The sequence below is a fragment of the Dichotomopilus funicola genome (genome assembly GCF_033296635.1).
Source record: "Dichotomopilus funicola strain CBS 141.50 unplaced genomic scaffold C8A04scaffold_82, whole genome shotgun sequence".
NCBI lineage: Eukaryota > Fungi > Ascomycota > Sordariomycetes > Sordariales > Chaetomiaceae > Dichotomopilus > Dichotomopilus funicola.
In genome coordinates, this window is record NW_026944103.1 from 50,870 (window position 1) to 71,955 (window position 21,086).

Consider the following 21,086-nt stretch of genomic DNA (forward strand, 5'->3'; position numbering starts at 1 on the left):
GGTCTTGTCTTTCGTAGGCCCGTCTCGGAAATGGGCGAATACGCGGAAATAGTATGTTGGTAGGGTCCGGCGGCGGAAGTTTTGGAAGGGCGAAGAGGAATCCAGCGCGACGCCGGGTGTTGGGTTGGCCAAAGCGACGTGGAATCAATCCGCGTCGCGAGTTTGGCGGCGATGGTTGAAGAAAAGGGGTGGAGGGGGGAGGACAAGGAAATATTTTGGCTGGGTGGGAGGGTCTTGGAGCTGCTTGTTCGGGGTCCCTAACGATTGGGTCTCCGCCGTTGCACGCGGGTAGCGTTCGATTCGATGCCGGTCCGGGGCGAAACGGTGAGCCAGGGACTGGAGGGGAGTGTGCGGAGGGGGATCCCGGTCTGGGTCTGGACTTGGGATGAGTTGAGACTGGAACAAGGAGACGAGATCAAAAAAATTGGCTTCGTTGCGAGAAGATGTGGAGAGAGAATACAAACTCAAGGAATGGATAACGAAAGAGAAAGATGAATTGTGAAAAACGAATAGAAAGAAGCGTGGAGAGGAGAAGAAAGAGAATCTTCAGGGGCTCCCCATTCTCAGCCCGGTCGCGCTCCAGGAAATTACGTCGAGCCAGGCCAATTCAAAGAAGATGTCCCGCTCAGCTGGGACTAGCCGCAAAAAGATACATAGTGTCTTGGGTACCAGCCTACATTTGGATTAGGCTCTCCAATGAGCGACGGACGCACCGAATTGTTACACGCCGTCGACAGCAAGGAACGGCACATTGAACGGACTCAGCGAGCACAACGAGCACAACGACCCCCGCAACGCTGGATTAGTTTCAAGGACCCCTCGTTCGCGATGGGAGTGTTGGCGATGTTGGTCAGCTGTGATATTGTCTTCTTTCTTGATTTAATTTTAGACTTTTCTCGGGCTTGAGGTCCTGCTCAATTCCATCTCTTCGCTCTTTCCATGCCTGCCTTCGGTGTTTCTTTCTTTTTTTTCCTTCGACCCCCACCTGAGTAGGACTTACCCTCTGTGTATGGCTGTACAACGTGAGAAGGAACATCTGCAAAGGGAAGTGGCCAGCAGACCCCTCCGACCTTCCCCCGGAAGCTCGGATTGTTCTTGCCTGACCGCTGAGCGGCAGCGAAAGGTAGCCACGGGGTCGAAGATCAGGTCACTCTTGCTCTTTTCTGTGCCTAAATTCTTCAATGTCTCCGTTTTATTCTCACAGCCGGCCCCACCCGTTTCTTATTTAAATTTCTCGGCCTGCTCCGTTCAACAACAGCGGCTTTTCCCATTGCCAGGGCGGCGCAATGAAAATGGAGATTCTTTTTAGACATCTACACACTACATTCGTCCACACTGGGGAACTCGGCCGTGCCATTTCTCAACAACCCGGTAGTTACGGCATTTGGGGGTTGCACCAGGACACGCGAACCTGCAGCAGCCCCAATTTCACGAACGCCATTTCTGGATTGGGCGGGCCAGAAATATCCCCAACGTCCCCAATTCTCAACCTTGATATCAGGCGAAAGAAGAGGGCGAAAAGAGAAAATTTTAGCTCACCAGGTCATGTACATGGGACAATTCTGGATTTTGGCCAGGTTCTCAACCCTGTCCTCCGCTTTCAATGGCTGCAAATCCCCGTGACGTGCAGGCCTGCATGATCAGGTCAGTGCCAACTCATCAACCCCGCGTTGTGCACAAAACTCTAGCATCACGGCGAGGCAATAGACTGTCGCGCGATTGGCCCTCAATGCCCCCGCGAGCTGGCGTCTTTGAAGAATGCCACCCCAGAAAACCCCAGGTCTGAGCTGGCACGCCGGACACGCGACGAATTGTCCAGTCGCGACTTCCTGAACTTGAGAAAACGCGGCCCTCTGCTCGGCTTGGCCGCGGACAGAGCCAACCAGCCTTGGACGCATTGCACCGAGACACAGTGAAGTGGAGACCCCTCCCACACCGTCACGAATCCCGCTCTTCATGCACCGGCATCAAGTGTGGGTCGCTGAGGACCCTTGGCCCTGTGGATGCAAGGGACGCACAGAGCCCACCTTAATACCCCCAAACGATGAGATTGTGGTTTCGCGAGGGAAACGGCCGATTCAAACCGGGTCGTTCAAGAAAATGCACAGAAATTTCTCCCAATTTACGATAACGAGATCGCCAGCGTACAAACTCCGTCCTGTGGCACGTCCGAGTCCGTGTGAACGGTCAAGCAGGTGGTGAAAAAACGCTGTCGGTGCCCCATCGGGATGTTACAGCTTTGATGCCCAGGCCCTTGATTTCAGGCACGGCCAATCAGCGCTCGTTGTCAGGTGGGCGGCTTGCCTATCTCGGAATCTGTAACTCGATGGTCTTGTCACGCGTTTTCGTCCCTCTTTCTTTTTCTTCCTATTCTTCGTTCATTCCCTTCCGTTTCCCCCCGCCTCAGCTCGTGGGGTTTCCTTCTGTATCCTTTTGTACCCGTTCAAAGTCACCAGGCCACAACTGATAGAAAACTCCCTTGTACAAACAGCAACCACCCGGTTCCCTTTTGTCATTGATCCGGTGCAAACAACTCATCTCTTTGACAAAATTTGGTTTCTGAAACACACAACGCTCGCACCGACCTTTCAATTCAACCAACCAACCAACCACCGTCTCTCGCCATTTCGGCACAAAGTTCCCGTTGTTGCATGAGCACCACCGCAACACATGACTCGAGCGAGACGCAGCCCCTATCCTGCCGGGCCTACCCCAAAGTACTCAATGTGATTCGGACAGTTCCGGCAGATCGGTTGAGATATATCCGTTTTGCTAAAGTGGAATCGTCCGAACTGTATTTGGGACGAATATTACTGTTCATATGCAAGAAGCTGCAAAGCTCCCAGGCGAGGCTGACAGATGGCCAATTGTAGGTCAGCCGCCTCAACTGCGCGGGATTGGCTCACTGTTCCCGATGCGCAATGTCCAATCATGAGAACACTCAATCGATTCGACGCCTTGCATCGCTCCGATTCTACTGTCGGTTTGTTAAAGACCTCAATCTGCCTGCAACAGTGTAGGGTCCCGTCCAGTTGAACAAACGACGCCGTTTGCTTCGTATTTGCGCTTTGTCCGGGTGTCCACACACCGCCGGCACGCAACTCGGGCTCTCCCGAGTTCCCAGTGTTGATCTGAGAAGTATTATTGTTTGCCGTCATCGCCGGTCTTGATCGTCTGATCTACCTACCTTGCTCCCTGTTGTCAGATCAAGATGGATACACGTGTCGATAGACTTAAGAAGAAACAAAGTCCCTCAGCAATCGGATCATCCCAACCGCAAACCCATCCATGTGATGGATCTGAGCAATGCCATCCCCGATTCATGATCGATGTCGTGGTTCACCTCCCCGGAGGAATAAATACCCCTCGATCATCCCCATCTGCCCAAGACATTGATCGCATGGCGGTGGATTATTCGAATCCACTCGGGTGTGATGCAGAGCAAAAACACATAAATTCTTACACTATAAATACACGGCCCAGGCTATGAAGCAACCTCATTTTGTGCATATGCGAGGAAGTGGCTAGCTAGCTGGCTACAAAACTAGATACTCCGCATGGATCATTCCGCATTTCCTACCCGTAGTATGGACGCAAAGAGGGAAAAGACAAGACAAGACGAAGACAAAATGACAAACCTCAAGAATAGTGATATCCTTAAGCATGAGCCGACAGACAGCTTTTATATAGGGAACTACCTATTTAACAAGACAGCTCAACAACAGTGTCAGCTTATACCTAGATCCCCCAAGGGCCTTCCTTACACGTATACCCACATAGGGAACCCCCCCGCTGCGGGTTCCCCGTTTACCCAGATACCCTACGCCTTGAGCCCCCTCCTCCTTATGACGACGATAGGAAAGTAGCAGTCAACAGTCAAGAATATAAGAAAAAAACAAGAAAGAAAAAAATGACAAGAGGGAGAACTTCATGCTTCCCGAGACTCGGGCTCAACATTCTCCTCGCCATCCGCAGCATCTGATGTCCCCGCTGCTGTCTTCTCCTCGCCTGCTTCTCCGCCCTCCCTCTCCTTTTCCTTCTGGGTATTCTCCTTATTCGTCACCGCCGTCTCTTCCACACTCACACTCTCATCCTCCTCGTCCTTCTTCTTCTCCGCTGCATGCTCGCCGCCCTTCTCTTCCTTCTCCTCCGCCTGTTTCTTCTCTACCGCCTCCAGCTGTTGTTTCTTCTCGGCCGCCTCTGCCGCAGCCACCATCATTTCTTCTAACGCAGCCTCCCTCTCGGCTTCCTCGGCTTCCTCATCAAACCCCTCTTCTTCATCAAAACTTTTCTTGACTGTCGCCTTCTGCTTCGTGGCCTTTTCTTGCTGTTCTTGCTGAAGTAACAACTTCTCCTCCTCACCCTCCTCTTGTTTCCCCTTCCCCAAAACACTCGCCCCCTCACCCCCCAAAGCCCAATCCACCCTCCCCTCCTCCCCATACCTCCCCGCCAACCACTCATTCGCCTCCTTAAAATGCCCACACGTAAAAAAACCCCTACTAGCCGACAACGGCGACGGATGCACACTCTTCAACACCAAATGCCTACCCCCATCCACCTTCAACACCCTCTTCCCCGCGGGGGTCCCCCACGCCATAAACACCACCCCTCTCGCCCGCCGCGCAGCCACGAGATCGATCACGCGCTGCGTGAAGCGTTCCCAGCCGCGGTTGGCGTGGCTGTTGGCTTCGTGGATGCGCACGGTCAGGCAGGTGTTGAGCATCAGCACGCCGCGCTCGGCCCAGGGGGTGAGCAGACCGCCGCGGTTGGGGGGCGGGGTGAAGGTGGGGAAGTCGTTTTGGAGGGCTTTGTACATGTTTTTGAGGGAGGGGGGGGCCGGGGTCGGGGGGCGGACGGAGAAGGCGAGGCCGTGGGCTTGGTTGTGGTTGTGGTAGGGGTCTTGGCCGAGGATTACGACTTTGACGGTGGAGAAGGGGGTGTGGCGGGACCTGGGGGATTTTTGTGTTAGTTCTGTTCTTAAAGGCAGAGGGGGTAGAGGAGGGGGGTAGTGAAGAAAAGACCTACCAGCTATACACGTCCTCCATAGGAGGAAACACCGTCTTCCCCGCCCCAAGTTCCCTCGCAAGAAACCGCTTCAAATCCAAAAACTCCTTGCTCACCAGCTCATCCCTTAGCAGGGCCAGCCAGCTCTCGTGCAGGGTATCGATCTCGAGCTGTAGCAGCTTGCGCTGTTCCGGATCGAGCGTCGCCGCCCACTTGTTCTTGTCAAATTTCACGGCCGGCTCAAAGACCGGCACGGGTGCGGTTGTGCCGTTCTTTCCGGGCGTGTTGGCCTTGGGACCGCCGAAGAAGGACATGATGTTGCCTTGCTTTGCCTTTTTGGCGTTGGCGGCGGCGTCGGCGGCGGCTTTGCGCTTGAGGGTGGACATGGTGTTGTTGTTGTTGTTGTTTGTTGTGAGGTGGTGGTGGTGGTGTTGTTGCGGGATGGGTGGTGGAGTCCGGTATGGGGACAATGGAAGAAGAAGAAGTCTTCTTCGTCGGAATTGACGGCTAGTGGCAGTCGTGGAGGAGAGCGGGTGTCGGGTGGGGGACGACAACAACCGTGAAATGGCGGAGGCTGAGAACTTGATGGCCACAGTCGGAGAATTGAACGAACGAACTTTGCGTTCGATTGATCTCTGTGAAATGGGTGTGTTCAGATTGACGTTACTCAAATCTTCTGCAGTTCGCAGTCGTCGAGATGAATGAGAAGAGAAAAGTGTTGCAAGCTCCCAAAGTCAACGACTCAAAAGGTGAGAGTCGGTCCAGGTATGCAAACAAAAAGAAAAAGGAGGCGAGAAAGAGCTCCAACCTGGAAGCAAACGCAGTTTTGCAGCAGCTCGCAGCTCAGACCAGGCATGACCATGCAGAGAACGCAGAAGAAAAAACAACCTTGCAACCTTGCAGCAATCCATGGAAAAACCCAGGCTGACGGACGGGGGCACGCGAGGGTCCAAGGAACGGGGAACCGCTCGGGGGAAGGAACCACTCCATTCCCAGGGTTCAGCAAAAGCGCGTTCGACGCGGTTTTTGGCGTCACCTCATTAATGGGCACGGGGTCGATGCAGGGGAGCGGGGGGCTGACCAGGCCGACCTCTGGGGGTTGTTTGACCTAATGACTGTGAAAACTTTCGTTTCTTAACCAATTCAACGCCAAAAGGTTGACTTTCACTGACCCTCCGAACCTATTACTGTAATCCTCAATTTCCAGTATCTCTCCCCCCTCAATCCCTTTCCAATTCCTCGTTAATTATCCCCGCTCAAACTCCCTTCTCCAAATGCAATCCCCAATCCCCCAATATCCAAGCGGACCAAGCTCAATCCAAGCTGAAAAAAGCGGGCCCCAGCCCCGCAACCCAGGCGAACGCGTCCAGCCCTACGCGACGTCATTGGCCCGCAGGCACGCCTTGCTGCAAGCACTTAAACGCGTGCCGAAACGACCTAAACGATCACTTCGCATGGAACCGGCAGGCAGGCACGCGCGGCGGGGAAGCTGAGGATCGCCTTGAATTTCCAAGGATTTCCTGGGATTTCTTGGGATTTACGGGGGGGGAATTTGGAATGGAGATGGACGTGATGGGGTGGAGGCTTATCCATCGAGGTCATATGATGATCTGCTAGGGCGAGAAGGAGATGGTAAACAAGGACGTTATGACTATCCCTTTTTATGCTGAATATGTGTATGCTTGCTTATATGCAACCCGTATCTACCCAAGCCAAGGAGTTCACATCGTCTCCCCGCCCATTATGTATTTTACCCCCAAACCTGAACCGAAGTAAACCTGTCCGTCCGGTATTATCATACACCACACTGCACCTTCACCTATCCGCACCCATCATCCCATATGTATTCTTATGTACTCTCACCCCCTCCAAGTCAACCACGCAAAATACCCCACCACCATCCACGCCACCCTCCACACCGTCGTCCACAACTCCCTCACCACAACACCCACCACCGACCCGCCACCACCGCCGGCTCCTCCTTTCCTCCTCTTCCCTCTCGCCTTCCACTTCCCCCCTTCCCCCCTAACAACATCATCATCCTCCTCCTCCCCCTCACTCGCAATCTCAATCCTCGGCGCCGCTCTCGCTCTCCCACCAGCACCAGCCCCAGCCCACCCCCATTTCCCAGCCGCCGACCCCTTCCCATGGCTCTTACGCCTACTATGCTGCTGATGGCCGCCAGGTGATTTTTGGTGGGTGGTCATTGACGACGGGACACTGCCTGATCCTGATCTATCACGCGCACCACCACCACCACCACTAAACCCAGCAGTGAATCCAGCAGTCCCATTCGTAGATGAAGACGACGAAAACTGCTGCTGATACCCATACCCGCGAGCCTGCGACGGCACCGCATACTCCTCATAGTCCTCCACCTTAGCCTTAAACACCGGCAGCAGCACACTCCGCCGTCGTGCCCCCCGGCCAGCACCGGCCGCCCATACCGACGGAACGGCATTGAGCAGGGCCGGGTCTAGGGCGAACGGTGTCAGGCCTAGTATCGGCACCAGCACGGCCCGGATGGCTAGCACAGCTATGGAGACAATCGCGAAGGTGACGTAGCGGAGGTAGGTGGATAGCTGGCTGGGGAGGAGACAGAGGTGTGTTTGGAGGGTTTTTGGGGGGTTTGGTGTTGGTCCCTCGGTGTTGGGGTTGAGTGAGGATAGCAACGATTCCCCCGTGGCCGGGTCGATCGGGTTATACAAGCTGACGAGCAAAAACCCGGGTTTCATCACGCCCATCGCCATACTGATACTTTTCACCGTGATCTCAGGCACCGAGGCCTGCGCCGCAGAGTGTGTCACGGCGCAGTAGTCGTGGTCGTCGCCTGAGAAGGCGTGGACGACGTTGCCGACCTGGGCTACGAGGGCCTCGGAGTCGGGCTCACGGAGCACGTTTTGGTATTGGTAGCCGGCTGAGACGGAGATGGCGTTGCGGTGGTCGGGGACGACGGGGTCGGTTTGGCCTTTGGGGGGGGTTGCCGGGGGGTATTTCTCGCGGAGAGGGCCGCAGGGTGTGCCGGGGGGTCGGTAGAGGGGGACGTGGGTGAGGAGGATGGTGGGGAGGTCGGCTGGTTTATTTTCGTTGGCTTGTCTGTCTTTGTTTTTGCCCTCCCGGTCAAACGTAGCCGTCTCGAGATCCTCAATGGCATGCTTCTGCTGCCCCCCGGGGATCTCCCCCCTTAGATACCGCAGTTCCCTTTCCACCGCCTTTGGCTTCTCCGTCTTGAGCCCGCCCAGAAACCGCTGGACAGGCTCGTAAATCTCCCTCAGATCATGCCGCTGCGCCTCCGTCGACGAGGCCGCGCTCATCGACACCGTGTCGACCGACACAAACGTGTGGTTCCCAATTACATCGATCCGGTTGCCCTCGCCAAAGTACGTCTCGAACCGGTCCCGCACCGCCACCTTGATCTGGTCGCCAAACCCGAGATCATGGTTCCCCGGCAGACTCGCCACCAGCTTCCTCCTCTTATCCCGCCCATCACCATTATTATTATTATTCCCACCCTCCTGCCCAGCACCAACCGTCTTGACCCACGGATTCAAAAAGATATCCCCAAACCTCGCATACTCCTTCAACCAGTACACCTCACCATACGACTTATGCCACTGCTTCAAATACCTCTGTTCACCCTTCGGATGCGGCCCCCAAGCGGGGTCCTCAAACTTCCCATGCGCCGTCTTCCACTCCCGTCCGCCGTCAAACAGGTCCCCCAGAAAGAACACGCTATCCGGGTCCAGCTGGCGCTGCAGCTGCCCGTACGACCGCCGCAGGTAGTTGTCGGTGATGAGCATCGTCAGCGGGTTCAGCGGCCACGGCCGGCCGGGGTACGAGTGCGGGTCGATGAGCTGCGGGTCGGCTACGAGGGCTACGCGGTGCGGGTTCGCGCCGGCGGGCTGTCATCACCTCATCGTCAGTCACCACCCACCCATAACACCACCACCGCCAGAAAACAAAAGAAAGAGAAAAAACTCACCCAATCCTCCCACCCCTCCCACCTACACCCCCCAACCCCCCATTCAAAAGCCCACCTCTCCCCCCAAACCAACATCACCACCCACAGCGCCACCAACAAATGCGGAAAGCTCACCACGCGCGCCCAGCTTAAATTCAGCCGTAACCGGTGCACCGCACGTGCCGCTGCCGCACGCACGATGAACTGCCCGCGTTCACGCCAGAAACGCACTAGCGCGCGGAGGGCGCGGAATAAAAGGGTGTGGATGTCGTCTAGGAGGGAGGTGGAGGAGGAGGGGGAGGTGGGGTGGTGGGCGTAGGAGTAGCCGTAGGAGGAGGAGGAGGAGTAGTAGGAGCTGGGGTTTTGCTTGCTGCTATATGGTCGAGCCATGGTGTTGAGGATGGCGGTACGGTGCCGCCATGCCCTGGACGCGAGGAATTGTGTCTTGCGCGTGTGCGGTTATGGTTCGACTTGGTTATATCCGTATCTTGCGTCGATTGCCAGTGGTTGTGGTTGGGGTTGGTGTCTTGAAGATCAGGGATCGCCCTTTACCCGCAGCGCGCGAGAGGGGAACCACCCAAGGCGTGTTGTCGATCAGCGAGCCGCGAAATCGAGATCGGACGCCACACAATTTCTGCTTTGATGAATTTCGGATTGTTCGTTCTGCGGCACTGCCGGTACTCAATGGTCTTGCGCGCGCTTTCGAGGCTACTTCGCGGTCGTCGGTAACTGCTTGACTGCCAAATGCAGTACACAAAAGTTAGGTTGTTGGGAATAGGGGTCGGATCGGGTGCCTAAAGAATGGAACGAGCTGGGCAATTGTCAAAAGCTCCGATTGAGGTGTCCACGGATCCGCCCGACCCGGATTGGAGGCCTGGAGAGCCGCTGGCAGGGGGTTCTCGGTCTTGGCTCAGGCGCTCCTGCCCCTGTAACCCGGCAGACTGGTACGTACCTAGTGCAGCCCCAGCACCCAGTTCAGGTCCTGTCTCTCGAACTTGTCACACGCAAACAACAAGCTCTAGGTTGTTGATTCATGAAAGATATCGAAGTTCTTTCCAAAAGACCTCGTACTCCCTACCCATAAAATAAACCACCAACCACTTCCCCCCAGCTTCAAACCCGCCCGCTCCAATACCCAGTCTCCCTCTTTGGAAGAAATCAGTCCCCGCACTGCCCAGACCCGGGCAGGCCAAGACCTGCATGAACTCCAACCTGAACTTACATGAATAACACGACACAACACTACACGCACTACACGCCCAGCTCGGCATCTCATACCCGAGCCAAGCTCCCAAGTCCCGTCCCAACCCGACGTAACAATAACCCCAGCTCCAATGAGAAAGAAACACGAGAATATTTGCCTTGTACATACATACATAGATTTGAACCACCTTTGAAATAATGTATTGCTTGGGAAAATGTGCTATTCTGGGGTCACCTTGTCGCGACAGCCTCCGAATATAACGTCAAGATTTGATCGAATGTTGACAGATTAAACTCGAGCTATCCATTTTAGTCTGCCGCTTTTCCCGGCCACAGCGGGCTGACCTATTGTTTTTGAAGCACCCAGCACCCAGCACCCAGCATCCCGGTCAGTCGTAAAGTAAACCTTCCTTAGTACTGTATGTAGTCCAGGGAATATCGACAGATAAGGCAACGAGGTATTTCGTTCTTCAAGTTCCAGCTCCAAGGCTGAATTCACATCGGGCACATATCAACGACGCCAGAAACCAGCGGCCGAACATCCCATCTCGCAAGTGAGGAAAAATCAGTAGGCGGTCATGATGATACTCAGATTCATCTGATGAGATACACAAGAACCGACGGAACCCCTTTCCAACCATTCATCCGTCATCCGTCATCCATCCATAGCCCAGAATCTCGCTGGATCATCATCTCATTGGACCAGTCATCCGTACCTCAATCATCGTAGTTCTGGAGGTAAGTACCCTTAGAACACCCAGGTAAACGTCTCCTTGACCTCAAACGGCGCACCATACCTGCAAACCACATTAGTAAACAAACTCGAAGGGGTAGGTGATGAAAAACAGGGAACATACTTGACATCCCCCGCCGAAGCCGCAACCAACGCCCTAAACGTCCCAGCCTCCGCCACCCACTTATTGACACTCGTATCAAAGTACCCAACAGCATACCGATCAATCGGAATCCGCAAATGCTTCGTCTCACCCGCCTCCAACTCCACCTTCTCGAAAGCCACCAACTCCTTCTCCGGCCTCGGCAACCGGCTCTTATCATCATGCACATACACCTGCACCGTCTCCCATCCCTTGCGGCCGCCCACATTGCTGATACCCACGATCAAGTCGATAGAGGCGCCCGGTTCGGCGCCGAGGACGCGTGCGCTGAGCGAGGGCCGGCCGTACTCGAAGGTGGTGTAGGATAGGCCGTGGCCGAAGGGGAAGAGAGGGGCGACGCCGGCGCGGTCGTAGTGCCGGTAGCCGATGTGCAGGCCTTCGCCATAGAGCACGTCGAGGTTTTCGCCGGGCCAGTTGTGGTAGGCGGGTGTGTCGGAGAGGAGGCGGGGGAAGGTGCACTAGTAGTAGGTTAGCAGCTGATCAAGTAACTGAACTATGATAGAATCATCATAGTGTAAAGCAAGGCAAAGCAGGTTCAAGTAAGAAAATGGGAAGTGCAAAACCTACCGGAAGCTTCCCGCTCGGGTTCTGCAGCCCAAAGAGCACATCGGCCAGCGCATTGCCAGCCTCCTGCCCCTGGTACCACGCCTGAATAATCGCCGGCACGCGGTCAGCCCACGGCATAGTCACAGGCGAGCCCGACTGGTTAACCACCACCGTCCTTGGGTTAGCCGCAAGCACGGCCTCAACAAGCCGATCCTGGCTACCGTCCTTGGGCAAATCCATAGTCTTGCGGTCATAACCCTCCGACTCCCACTCGGCGTCCACACCCACAACCACAACCGCCACATCCGCAGCCCGCGCGGCCTCAACCGCCTCCGCCAGATAATCGACCTGGTCCTCCGTCTTGAAACCAATACGGCAACCGCCATACTTGTGCGTCATGTTGAACTCCTTCTGCTTAGACACAGGCCGCAGCTCGTTGGTCATCTCGACGCGCAGTTCGACGGGGCGACCCGCCTGCATGGCCACATCCACCAGGTAGTCGGCCGAGCCGTCGAACATGGCCTCGCCTTCCTCGGTCCAGTCCCACAGGTCCAGCGCCAGCTTGCCGTCGAGGTATAGCTTGCCGGGCCCGACGCTCATGAACGACAGCGTGTGCGTGCCCGTCGTCGGCGGCGTCAGGTAGCTCGTCACCACGGCCGACCAGTGCGGCCCGACCTCGGTCAGGGGCGCCGAGTCCCACACGAACAGGTCTGTGTTGGGCCGTTGCTGCACCACCGCGGGAGCGCCTTCGAACTTGTCGCCCTTGAACCACTCGATCGACACGCCGCGTTTGCCGGACTTATCGGAGCAGTGCGGGGACGCTACCGGCAGCCACTTGTGGATATGGCACCCCTGGCTGAACGTCACCGGCTTCTTGGCCACCTTGCGGATGCTGTCCAGCGGGAGCGTGGTGTAGTAGGGGTTGAGGCTGGCACTGCCGCCGCCGCCCGCGATCGCCCGGTTGGCATTGGGCCCGATCACGGCCACCGTCGCCGTCTCACGGTCGATCGGCAGCACGGCCCCTTCGTTCTTGAGCAGCGTGATGCCCTGCACGCCCAGCTCGTGGATCAGCTGCCGCGTCTCCGCGCGGTTGTCCTCCCGCTCCTCGGCCTCGGGTGTCAAGTCGCTGCCCTTGGTGCGCTCAACAAGTGTCAGCACGTTCTCGGCCGCCCGGTCGACGTCCGCTTCCTCCAGTTTCCCTTCCTTAAGTGCCTCGAGGACCTTCTCAAACCGCCATTTGTCCGAGTACGGGAACTCGATGTCACAGCCTGCCTTGATAGACTCGGCCGTGGAGTTGACACCACCCCAATCCGACATGATGGTGCTGTGTAAGTATCTGGTTAGCGCTCTACTGCTCGTAATCCTCTTCAACCACCAGCCCACTAGATAAAGCTGGATGGTTGGATAGCTGGCTTACCCCTCGTATCCCCACTCGCCGCGGAGAATGTCCCGGAGAACATGCGTGTTCATGTCGGCGTGCGTCCCGTTCACCAGGTTGTACGACGACATAAGCGCCCACGGCTTAGCCTCACGCACCGCAATCTCAAACGGCCGCAGGTACAGCTCGCGCAGCGGTCGCTCGGCGATGATCGAGTTGATGGTCAACCGGTGCGTTTCCTGCTCGTTGCCCACAAAGTCTAGTGCGTGTTAATGGGTAAGAAAGACGACAGGATTTCCCTGGAGATGAGGACTAACGCTTGATGGTGGCAGCAACACCCTTCTTTTGCACACCGTTGATGTACTGCGCAGCCAGCTTGCCGCACAAGATCGGGTCCTCAGAGAACGACTCAAAGTTCCGCCCGCCCAGCGGGTGCCGGTGCATGCAGACCGTCGGGGCCAACAGCACGTCCGCCGACCTCGCCTTGACTTCATCTGCAAGGTGCAAGCCGACCTGATGCAAGAGCTCCTTGTTCCAGGTGGCAGCCAGCGAGATCCCGCAAGGGAACAGCGCAGCCTAGATATGCGAGGAGGACTGGTCAGTAAACCATACACTCACTCAATTACCACCAAGACGAAGGTAGTTGTCCATTTTCCAGGGGGGGTTGCCAGCTAAGTCAACTCACTTTCGTCCCTCCGACAAAGATACCTCCACGAGCACCGTTGGGCCCATCACTCGTCTTGATGGCCGGGACGTTCTTCTCCGGGATGCCCTTGGTTCTCCAAAAGTCTGCGGCCGTTAGCAGAGACACCTGCTCCGTGTTAGTACCATGTTCCTTCTTTGTTCTAGCCAACGGTGCGGCCCAGCTTCAGGGGCAAGCCAAAAAAAAAAAAAACTACCTTTTCCTCCAGGGTCAAGGTAGCTAGCTTGGTTTTAGCTGACCCCCGAGGATCCTTGGACGGCCCATTCTTCTGGACTGGGCTTTCCGGGGGCGAAATATCGGTATCAGGCGTGGTGTTGGTATCAACACTGCCGGCCGGCGACGCATTCGGGTTGACAGAAGCCATCACGGCGAATAGATCAAGCTTTGTGCTGGGAGCTTTTCGTGTTACAGGGCAGCTGGGTGTGTATCTAAGGAGGGTGCTGGCGGATGAGCTTGTCTGCTAATTCCGAAGGCAAGCCCTGCAAGCTGGTATGAGGGAAGGAACAAGTGATTCCTGTTCGACGTAAGGGGCGGTACTGGGAAGGTGGACACACGCAGCACAGCTGGACTGGTCCTGGGACGTCTCGTTCCGAAAACTATTAAACACCACAAGATAAGGAAAGGACTAAAGGTTTATAAGTCGACCGGCACCTCACCGCGGACCTCAGTTACCCGAACATTACCCGTGAGATGCGGAAAACGGTGACATCGAAGGTCCTTTCCGGGATGACAGCACGCCGGGCCCTGGTAAGGAAATGGGGGGGGGCGCCCCGGGGGTGGCTCCTTGAAGGGGGGGGCAAGTGGATGGCCACGGGCCACGGCCGACAACAGCCCACCACGGCCGGACTACGGCATCCACTGTGTATGTACTCTGAGGTACGGGTAAGAGTTCTAAGATAGGGAATGGTTGGCTGGCCGCAGTGCCCGCACCGTGGGAGATTAAACGGGGTGTAAATCTTGGTTAGTTAACGTTCACCAGAACCGTTCCGCCATTTCGTGGTTTCCGTCCTTGATTTCTGCTTATTGTACCAGGTGCAAATAGCCACATCGGTAGGAACGGACCGAGTGTGCGGGAACATCGTTTGGCACCTCCACACAGGTGATGGCCAGGTACTCCCCGCGATTGTTGCATAAGCAGGGATCCCGCTTCAAGGTTGGCCGTTTGAAGAGTGGGAACGAAAAGAGGCGAGCTTGGGGATCTTGGTTGCATCGCCGGCGCCAAGTGTGATGGCCCAAAGGACAGGTTGTTTCCCTTCGAGATCCGCGAAATGGCCATTGTCCCCCGCGGGTTGTTGGCCAATGCCAGGATTGCGAGGGGAGTGCGAACGCCTTCAAGTGGACATGTGCTCGTAAAAGTAAACACGGCCGTGGGGGATGAGACTCTTTGGGCAGCAATTGGCGGCCAATATGGAAGGTGGTCTCTGGTTTCTGGTCCTATTACACGTGTAGTGCACTCCCCCGATCCTGATCACTCCAACGCGAAGAGTGGCGATGATGGGAATGTCCGGGCCCAGTGTGCGCAGAAACAGAAACGGCGTCGCCGTCAGGAGCTCACTTCCCGGCCGGCTGGCTAGCCGAAAACACTTCTAGCCTCACCCCGGGACCCCTGTCGGTGCTCGGCGTAACAACCGGCTTGGCGCAAGAAGAAGGGCCTTGTTGATGGCTCACGGGACATCCAACATCTTTCATCAACAGCTCATCCAACAAATTCGCCCCCGCGGCCGGCCGCTAGCCATCGCATCTCGTCATTTTCAGGAGTTTGATACGGCGCGGGTGCGACGACAGCTTGAGCTCACCCTGACTAGATTTGCCCCGGGGCCCCCTCAACGCTGCAAGTCCATCGACGGAACCGCTTGTTTTCTCATCGCTCGCGGGATGCAGAAACCCACTTTCACGTACTGATCAACACGGCCGGACACTCGGTGGAACAGCTTTGGTGTTGAGTCGAATATGGCTCCATACTGTGTGCTGTGGATAAGCGGGAAGCCCGAATCATGAATCGAGGTTTTGCAAAAAATGGAGAGCGTGGGGAAGCCCTTAACGTGAATGTTATCGGAGTCTCCTTGGGCTGCGGGACAACGGCCCGGGTTCCTGAACATGGCTTCCCCGACGACGCGGATTGGCTGGCCAGGGGTCGGAGACGTCCTCTTTGTCGAACCTCCTGCTGAGCCTTGATTTGCGACCACCTTGCCGCCCCTCGCAGTTCGACTTCACCGCCCTGGTATGGCGTGTGGAGAGAGCGGGATGTGAAGTGCCACGCAGCGCATGTCGCAGCTGGAGTGGTTTCGCTCAACAATGTAACGCCATCCGCAGGGGCGTCTGGTGATCCATCGTCGGCCTTGCATATTGGCAAGGCTCACGTATTGAGTCCATCCCACGCAACATCCCACGTCGTCGATTGTGAGCCACGTCGTCTTGGATTTCACGAGACTTCGACCGGGAATATGGTGCAGCTGGACCCAGCTGAGAGATTCTGAGATGCAGTTTATCGTTCATTTCGAGACGTCAGCAATGCAACCTTGGGGTTCACCCCGGCAAGGGCCGGCATGAGAATCTTGAAAACCCATCTCACATCGCCAGTTCCGCGGGAATCGCGGCAACATGCATGAAAGATGGAGATCCATCTCGGAAAACCAACCTTTTCACTCGGCAAGCTCTCCACGCCGTAGCTCAACATAAATCTGTTGGACGGCCGCGTCGCGACCTTCCGGATGATCATCGGACAAACTTGACGGCTCCTGGATCCATTGCAAGGAACTGGCAGCTTCAAGCACCGCTTCCTGAGCAGGTTGAGCGGGCTTGTCGGAGAGTCGGGACCGTAAACGAGTTCAATGACCCCTGGCGGTGGGCATCGAGGGGCATTGCGTTGTTCCCAGGAAGACTGAATACACCGTGGTGCTTCACACAAGACGGCTGACATGGCGGGCGAAGATGAGAATACTGTTTCCCAGTACTATGTAGGAGTACCGTTTCCATGTAATCGCGACGAGCAAATCGGAGAATTGCTAGCGTTCATCTCCTGGTCTTTTCGCCACAATATCATTTCATCAAAACATTTCAAAAATTGGGAAATTTGTGGGGGAGCAGTTCGCACGAGGCAAGCTCTCTCGGGAAGAAACTTGAGAAGCATGAAGCCCCACACCCACACAACCACGTTTCGGCTGTGGCTTGCTTCCTTCCGATTGTTTCACGTGCTGCCTTCCCAACTTGCTCACAAAGTTCCTGCCATTTGTCTGTGACGAAGGGACAGACGCTCCTTCCAATGGATAGCGGGCACTCCCAAACCATTGTCAATCTTTGGCAAGCACCGGCAACGGTGCACATCGCCCTTTCTGGCACCCAACCCATGGTGCTTTCCTGGTTCTCAACCCCCCAGAAAAATCTCCCACCAACGACAACAGGTGAATGGGGGAATACTTTCCCATCTCCTATGCCCGTACACTAACGTTGCGTCTGGTGATCCTCTTCGGAGTCCCTTGGATGCTTGATGCATCCCGAAGCGGTCTTTAACGCGCTGCGTCTCTGGCCAGTTTTGGATGTGATGTTCTGCGTAGGGCTTGGTGAAGTCGCATTCCGGATGTGTCCTGCATTCCGCTGCTGCTTGACGCCGGTTGAGGGGGTGTCCTTCTCTCACTCGCCCCCCTGCTACCAGAGAAGGAGTTTCTGGGGAATGTAACCCCCAGGAGAGCCTCACTTGGTCACATGGACCCGAAGAGCACACCCAGACACCCCAATGGAGCGACACCTCCCGCCCTGGAGGGTCTCTCGGCTCGGGCGGTGAACCCTCACGGCTGCTGTTCATCCTTTCCCATGCATACCGTCGATCGATCGAGGGGTACAGACATTCCCTCCGCGGCGTTTTTAGGATACCGAGGGTTTTGTCCGTTATGCACAAACTCGACAATATCTCGTCCACGGTGTAGCTTGAAAAGGTGCCCGTGGGGGTGGCTTTCTAAACTAACACCGCCACCTCACCTGTGCCTCGTCTCAATTCGCGCCTCGGCGCTTAACCAGCCACCTGGCCGCCCCTCCGGATAAGCTTCCAAGATCCCGCCCGCCGAGACCGACCTTTCCCCGCTCTGCGGCAGGATGACCGCCCCGAGAGTCAACGGCCCGGCGGCAGGGAACCGTCGGACGGTTTATCCGGACCCGGCTCACGGCCGCTACAGCGTAGCAAGTAGCTTGGCCCATGAGAAGCCCGCACAGTAGGTAAATATTTGGTAACCACGGTACCAATGCGTTCCACGCCTTAAGATCGCCACAGTGAAGTCAGGATAGCTAATAAGGTACAGTACAAGCGTCTGTGAGGGAACGGAACTTCTAGTCGTTATCTGTCAGCGCAAGTCGTTGTTCCTCGTTATTCTTTTACTTTTTTCATTCTTTGGCTGACATCTGCAACACTGCAACACCGAGGCCTTTTACCTTCCACACCATCACGACCCCCCGTGTCGGGATGGTGTGCCGGAAGCACCCCCTCCTCTGTTTCTTCTGCCGTCTACTCCTTCAGACGGACGACACCCAAGTGCCGAAGCCGCCGCTGCAGGGCGCTCGCTTAGCTGCGATTGGGTTGATTACCTGCGTCCGGAGGGCCTTTCGCGACTTTAGGCTACGCTGGGATAGCATCAGAGCGACCAAGGCACTCCCCGCACAGTCAGTGGTTTACTGGCTGTAACTTCCGACCCGGCAACTCAAGGCTTGGGGAGGGTGCCCGCTCACGAAACAGCATCCTCGCTACGATCCGTCCACCGAGGAAGGCCCTTCCGAAAGCCCATTCCGACGATATGATCTGATCCAATCAATTCGAATTGCACGCTTGTTAGCCGTATTCCATCTGGGACTGTCAGAATGAAGAATCAATCAGCCGATTCAGGTGAAGACTTAGAAAAGTTAAGGTCGGAGTTTACTTAATTATTCACGCCCTCTTAACTAGAGGGGCATGATGATGTCCTCAGCGATATCCATTGAGACCTTGGCGGGCGGGAGGATTTCAACTATTCCTAAATTTTCAGGTCATACCACCTTTTACGATGTAGGGTCCCCACAACGGGATCGTCAAGCGCCCCAGTAACAGTATCAAGATTCCGAAGCGGGCGAGCCGATGAGCACCTACAACCTGCAAGGATGGGGTTCTTTCAACCCGGAAAAACGACGGTACCAACATTGGAACTGATTAAAGAGCACTCGAGCAACCCGTTCTCTCCCTGGCTTCGAGTTGTACGAGGTACGGCTGTCCCATGCACTGAGACGGTTGAAGAGCTGCTCACCTGGGCAAGACCTACAAAATCATGAAGGTTTATAGTTTATTGACAACTCATGAATGTGCTAAAGTTGTATTAGTTACCTATGTATCGAATGAAGCGACCGCACTCAGCAATGGGGAGGTCGGCACCTCTGTTTATAGTCCTCGAGAAAATGTGAATCAGGGGCTTGAATAGGTTGAACCTAATGAGGAAAAAAGTAAACAATTAGAAAGCTACGCCAGTGGTGGTCGTCAGTCAGGGAAATTAGTGAATGGGAAAAGATTTTAGTAAGGCTAGACAGATGGCACAATTCCTAGTTTTACTTGGTAGTTTTCAAAGGGTTTAAAATGCCCCGTCAAAGAAGACAAACCTCAGAGTTTCATGGAGAATGATAACGTTCGCTCCTGAAGAAACAATGATCCTTGACCAAGCCCCACCAGACTCTCCCCATTGGCCAATCATACCCCCACCAACATTTTCAACCTCAATCCAGTTTCCGCTCAAACCCAACCCCAAACCGAGCCTCCGTCACCGGCCTCGGGACGCACCGACAACCGACGACAAAAATACAGTTACGCGGTCCTCGACCATCGCGGTGTGAATCGAGTGGGCGCCATTAATTGATCGCTCTATTTCGCAAGCCGCGCCGAGTCTAACGTACGCGCGACTCGGCTGAGAGAGAGGGAGGGGGAATAACCGAGAAGGAAAAGGGAAAAAAAAAGGACAAGAAAATCAGAAATCGAAACGATGCGCCGACACGCGCTGCGCTCCGCCGCCGGGCGTGCCGCCTCCTCCTCCCGAACCACCGCCGCTCTCCGTCTCCCCATCCACGCCACAACACCAGCCTCCTTCTCGACAAGCCCCACCGGCCGAGGCGACGGCGATGGCGACAGCAAAAACAGGGGCGCACCCCGACCCTTCGCCCAATCCGATGCTATTCAGCGTCTGTCAAGACTGAACAGTAGCGGACCCAGGGCAGGCAACATCAACAACAACAACGGGCTCGGGCAGCAGAACAGACCCGGCCCAGGCGCTCGCGTTCTGGATGCCCGCTCATTGGGCGCCGGGCGAGCGGGCGTTGTGCCCGGGACGGCGCCCAAGCCTGGCGACCGTGTGCTTAACCTGCGCAGCCTGCGAGGCGGGCTCCGCGGCCGCACGCCATTTGGGAGGGGCGGGGGTATTGGGGGGCGGTTTGCGCCAGGCGCGCAGGGGGACCAGGCGGTGCGGCCACGGTTTGGGGCGGGTCTGCGAGGAGGGCGGTTTGGGGGCATGGGTGGTCGAGGGGACCGAAGGGGTGGCTTTCGTCGTGACCGGAAGGGCGCGGGTGATAAGAAACGATCGAGAGGTCCGGAACCGCCGCTGGAAATTGATGAGGAGGCCCAGGCCTACCTCGATCAGTTGGATGTGGGCGAGGTGGTGCGGTTTGACCCGAAGGTGACGGCCGAGTCGCTGATAGGGTACGGCGCGGCCGTTGCGACGGACTCGGGCCCCGGCCAGATCGAGACGCTGCTTCGCAACATGCGGCTCATGTCGGGCGGTATGGCGTTCAACGCACATGCTGGCGTTACTACCGACTTGCACGAGGTTGCTAAGAAGGGCTGGTCGCAGACACCCGTCTTTGTGAACACCATGGAGGAGAAGGCGTGGATCCATGAGGGCAGGCCCAATATCCGCCTTGTCACGCCGAGCGCCGAGCTCAAGAAGGCGATCGTCGAGCCCGCGCTTCTTGGCAAGTATAACGCCCCCACGTTTGCTGAGGCCGGCAACGTCGCGGCCACCGTCGCCAATTACCACTCCCGCACATTTACCTACACGGACGGGGACTCGAAGAAGTTCATGGACAAGGTGCTCTCATTGCTTCCACCTAGTATGCGGGAACAGGGTGGGCCTCCTGCCCAGCCAAGGAAATGAGGGGAAAGGGGTGTGCATTGGGAGGACTCGATACATTGAACGAATCGTTTGTATTGGGGAAGGGAATGTATGATGGGATGATAGCATGACGGGCATATGGATGAGAGGATTTTGTGTCCAGATTATGTAACAACAATGAAGCTTCGGCCCCATTCACAGTTCTTTTTTGATCGTCTATTTACCTACGAGGTATCTTCTCCCGGCGTAGAACACACACAGTTCGTTTTAGGTCTCAAAAGCTCTC

At 56.1% G+C, this 21,086-nt stretch overlaps 3 protein-coding genes across 3 annotated transcripts; 1 reads left to right on the plus strand and 2 right to left on the minus strand.

The window, feature by feature from the left end:
- Nucleotides 1-3,928: 3,928 nt before the first annotated feature.
- C8A04DRAFT_40014 (uracil-DNA glycosylase-like protein) lies at nucleotides 3,929-5,390 on the minus strand (the record flags this gene model as incomplete). Its single annotated transcript, XM_062784794.1, has 3 exons — nucleotides 3,929-4,200; nucleotides 4,363-4,949; nucleotides 5,026-5,390. 3 exons carry the CDS (start codon nucleotides 5,388-5,390, stop codon nucleotides 3,929-3,931), a joined length of 1,224 nt encoding a protein of 407 aa, XP_062633668.1.
- A 1,473-nt stretch (nucleotides 5,391-6,863) lies between these two features.
- C8A04DRAFT_40015 (uncharacterized protein) lies at nucleotides 6,864-14,055 on the minus strand (the record flags this gene model as incomplete). The annotated part of the gene is made up of 8 exons (XM_062784795.1): nucleotides 6,864-8,906; nucleotides 8,987-9,320; nucleotides 11,026-11,522; nucleotides 11,632-12,934; nucleotides 13,028-13,247; nucleotides 13,306-13,564; nucleotides 13,674-13,799; nucleotides 13,888-14,055. 8 exons carry the CDS (start codon nucleotides 14,053-14,055, stop codon nucleotides 6,864-6,866), a joined length of 4,950 nt encoding a protein of 1,649 aa, XP_062633669.1.
- A 5,623-nt stretch (nucleotides 14,056-19,678) lies between these two features.
- Nucleotides 19,679-20,842, plus strand: C8A04DRAFT_15078 (uncharacterized protein; the record flags this gene model as incomplete). The annotated part of the gene is made up of 2 exons (XM_062778346.1): nucleotides 19,679-19,969; nucleotides 20,150-20,842. The coding sequence occupies 2 exons, from the start codon at nucleotides 19,679-19,681 to the stop codon at nucleotides 20,840-20,842; spliced, it is 984 nt and encodes a 327-aa protein (XP_062633670.1).
- Nucleotides 20,843-21,086: the final 244 nt, after the last annotated feature.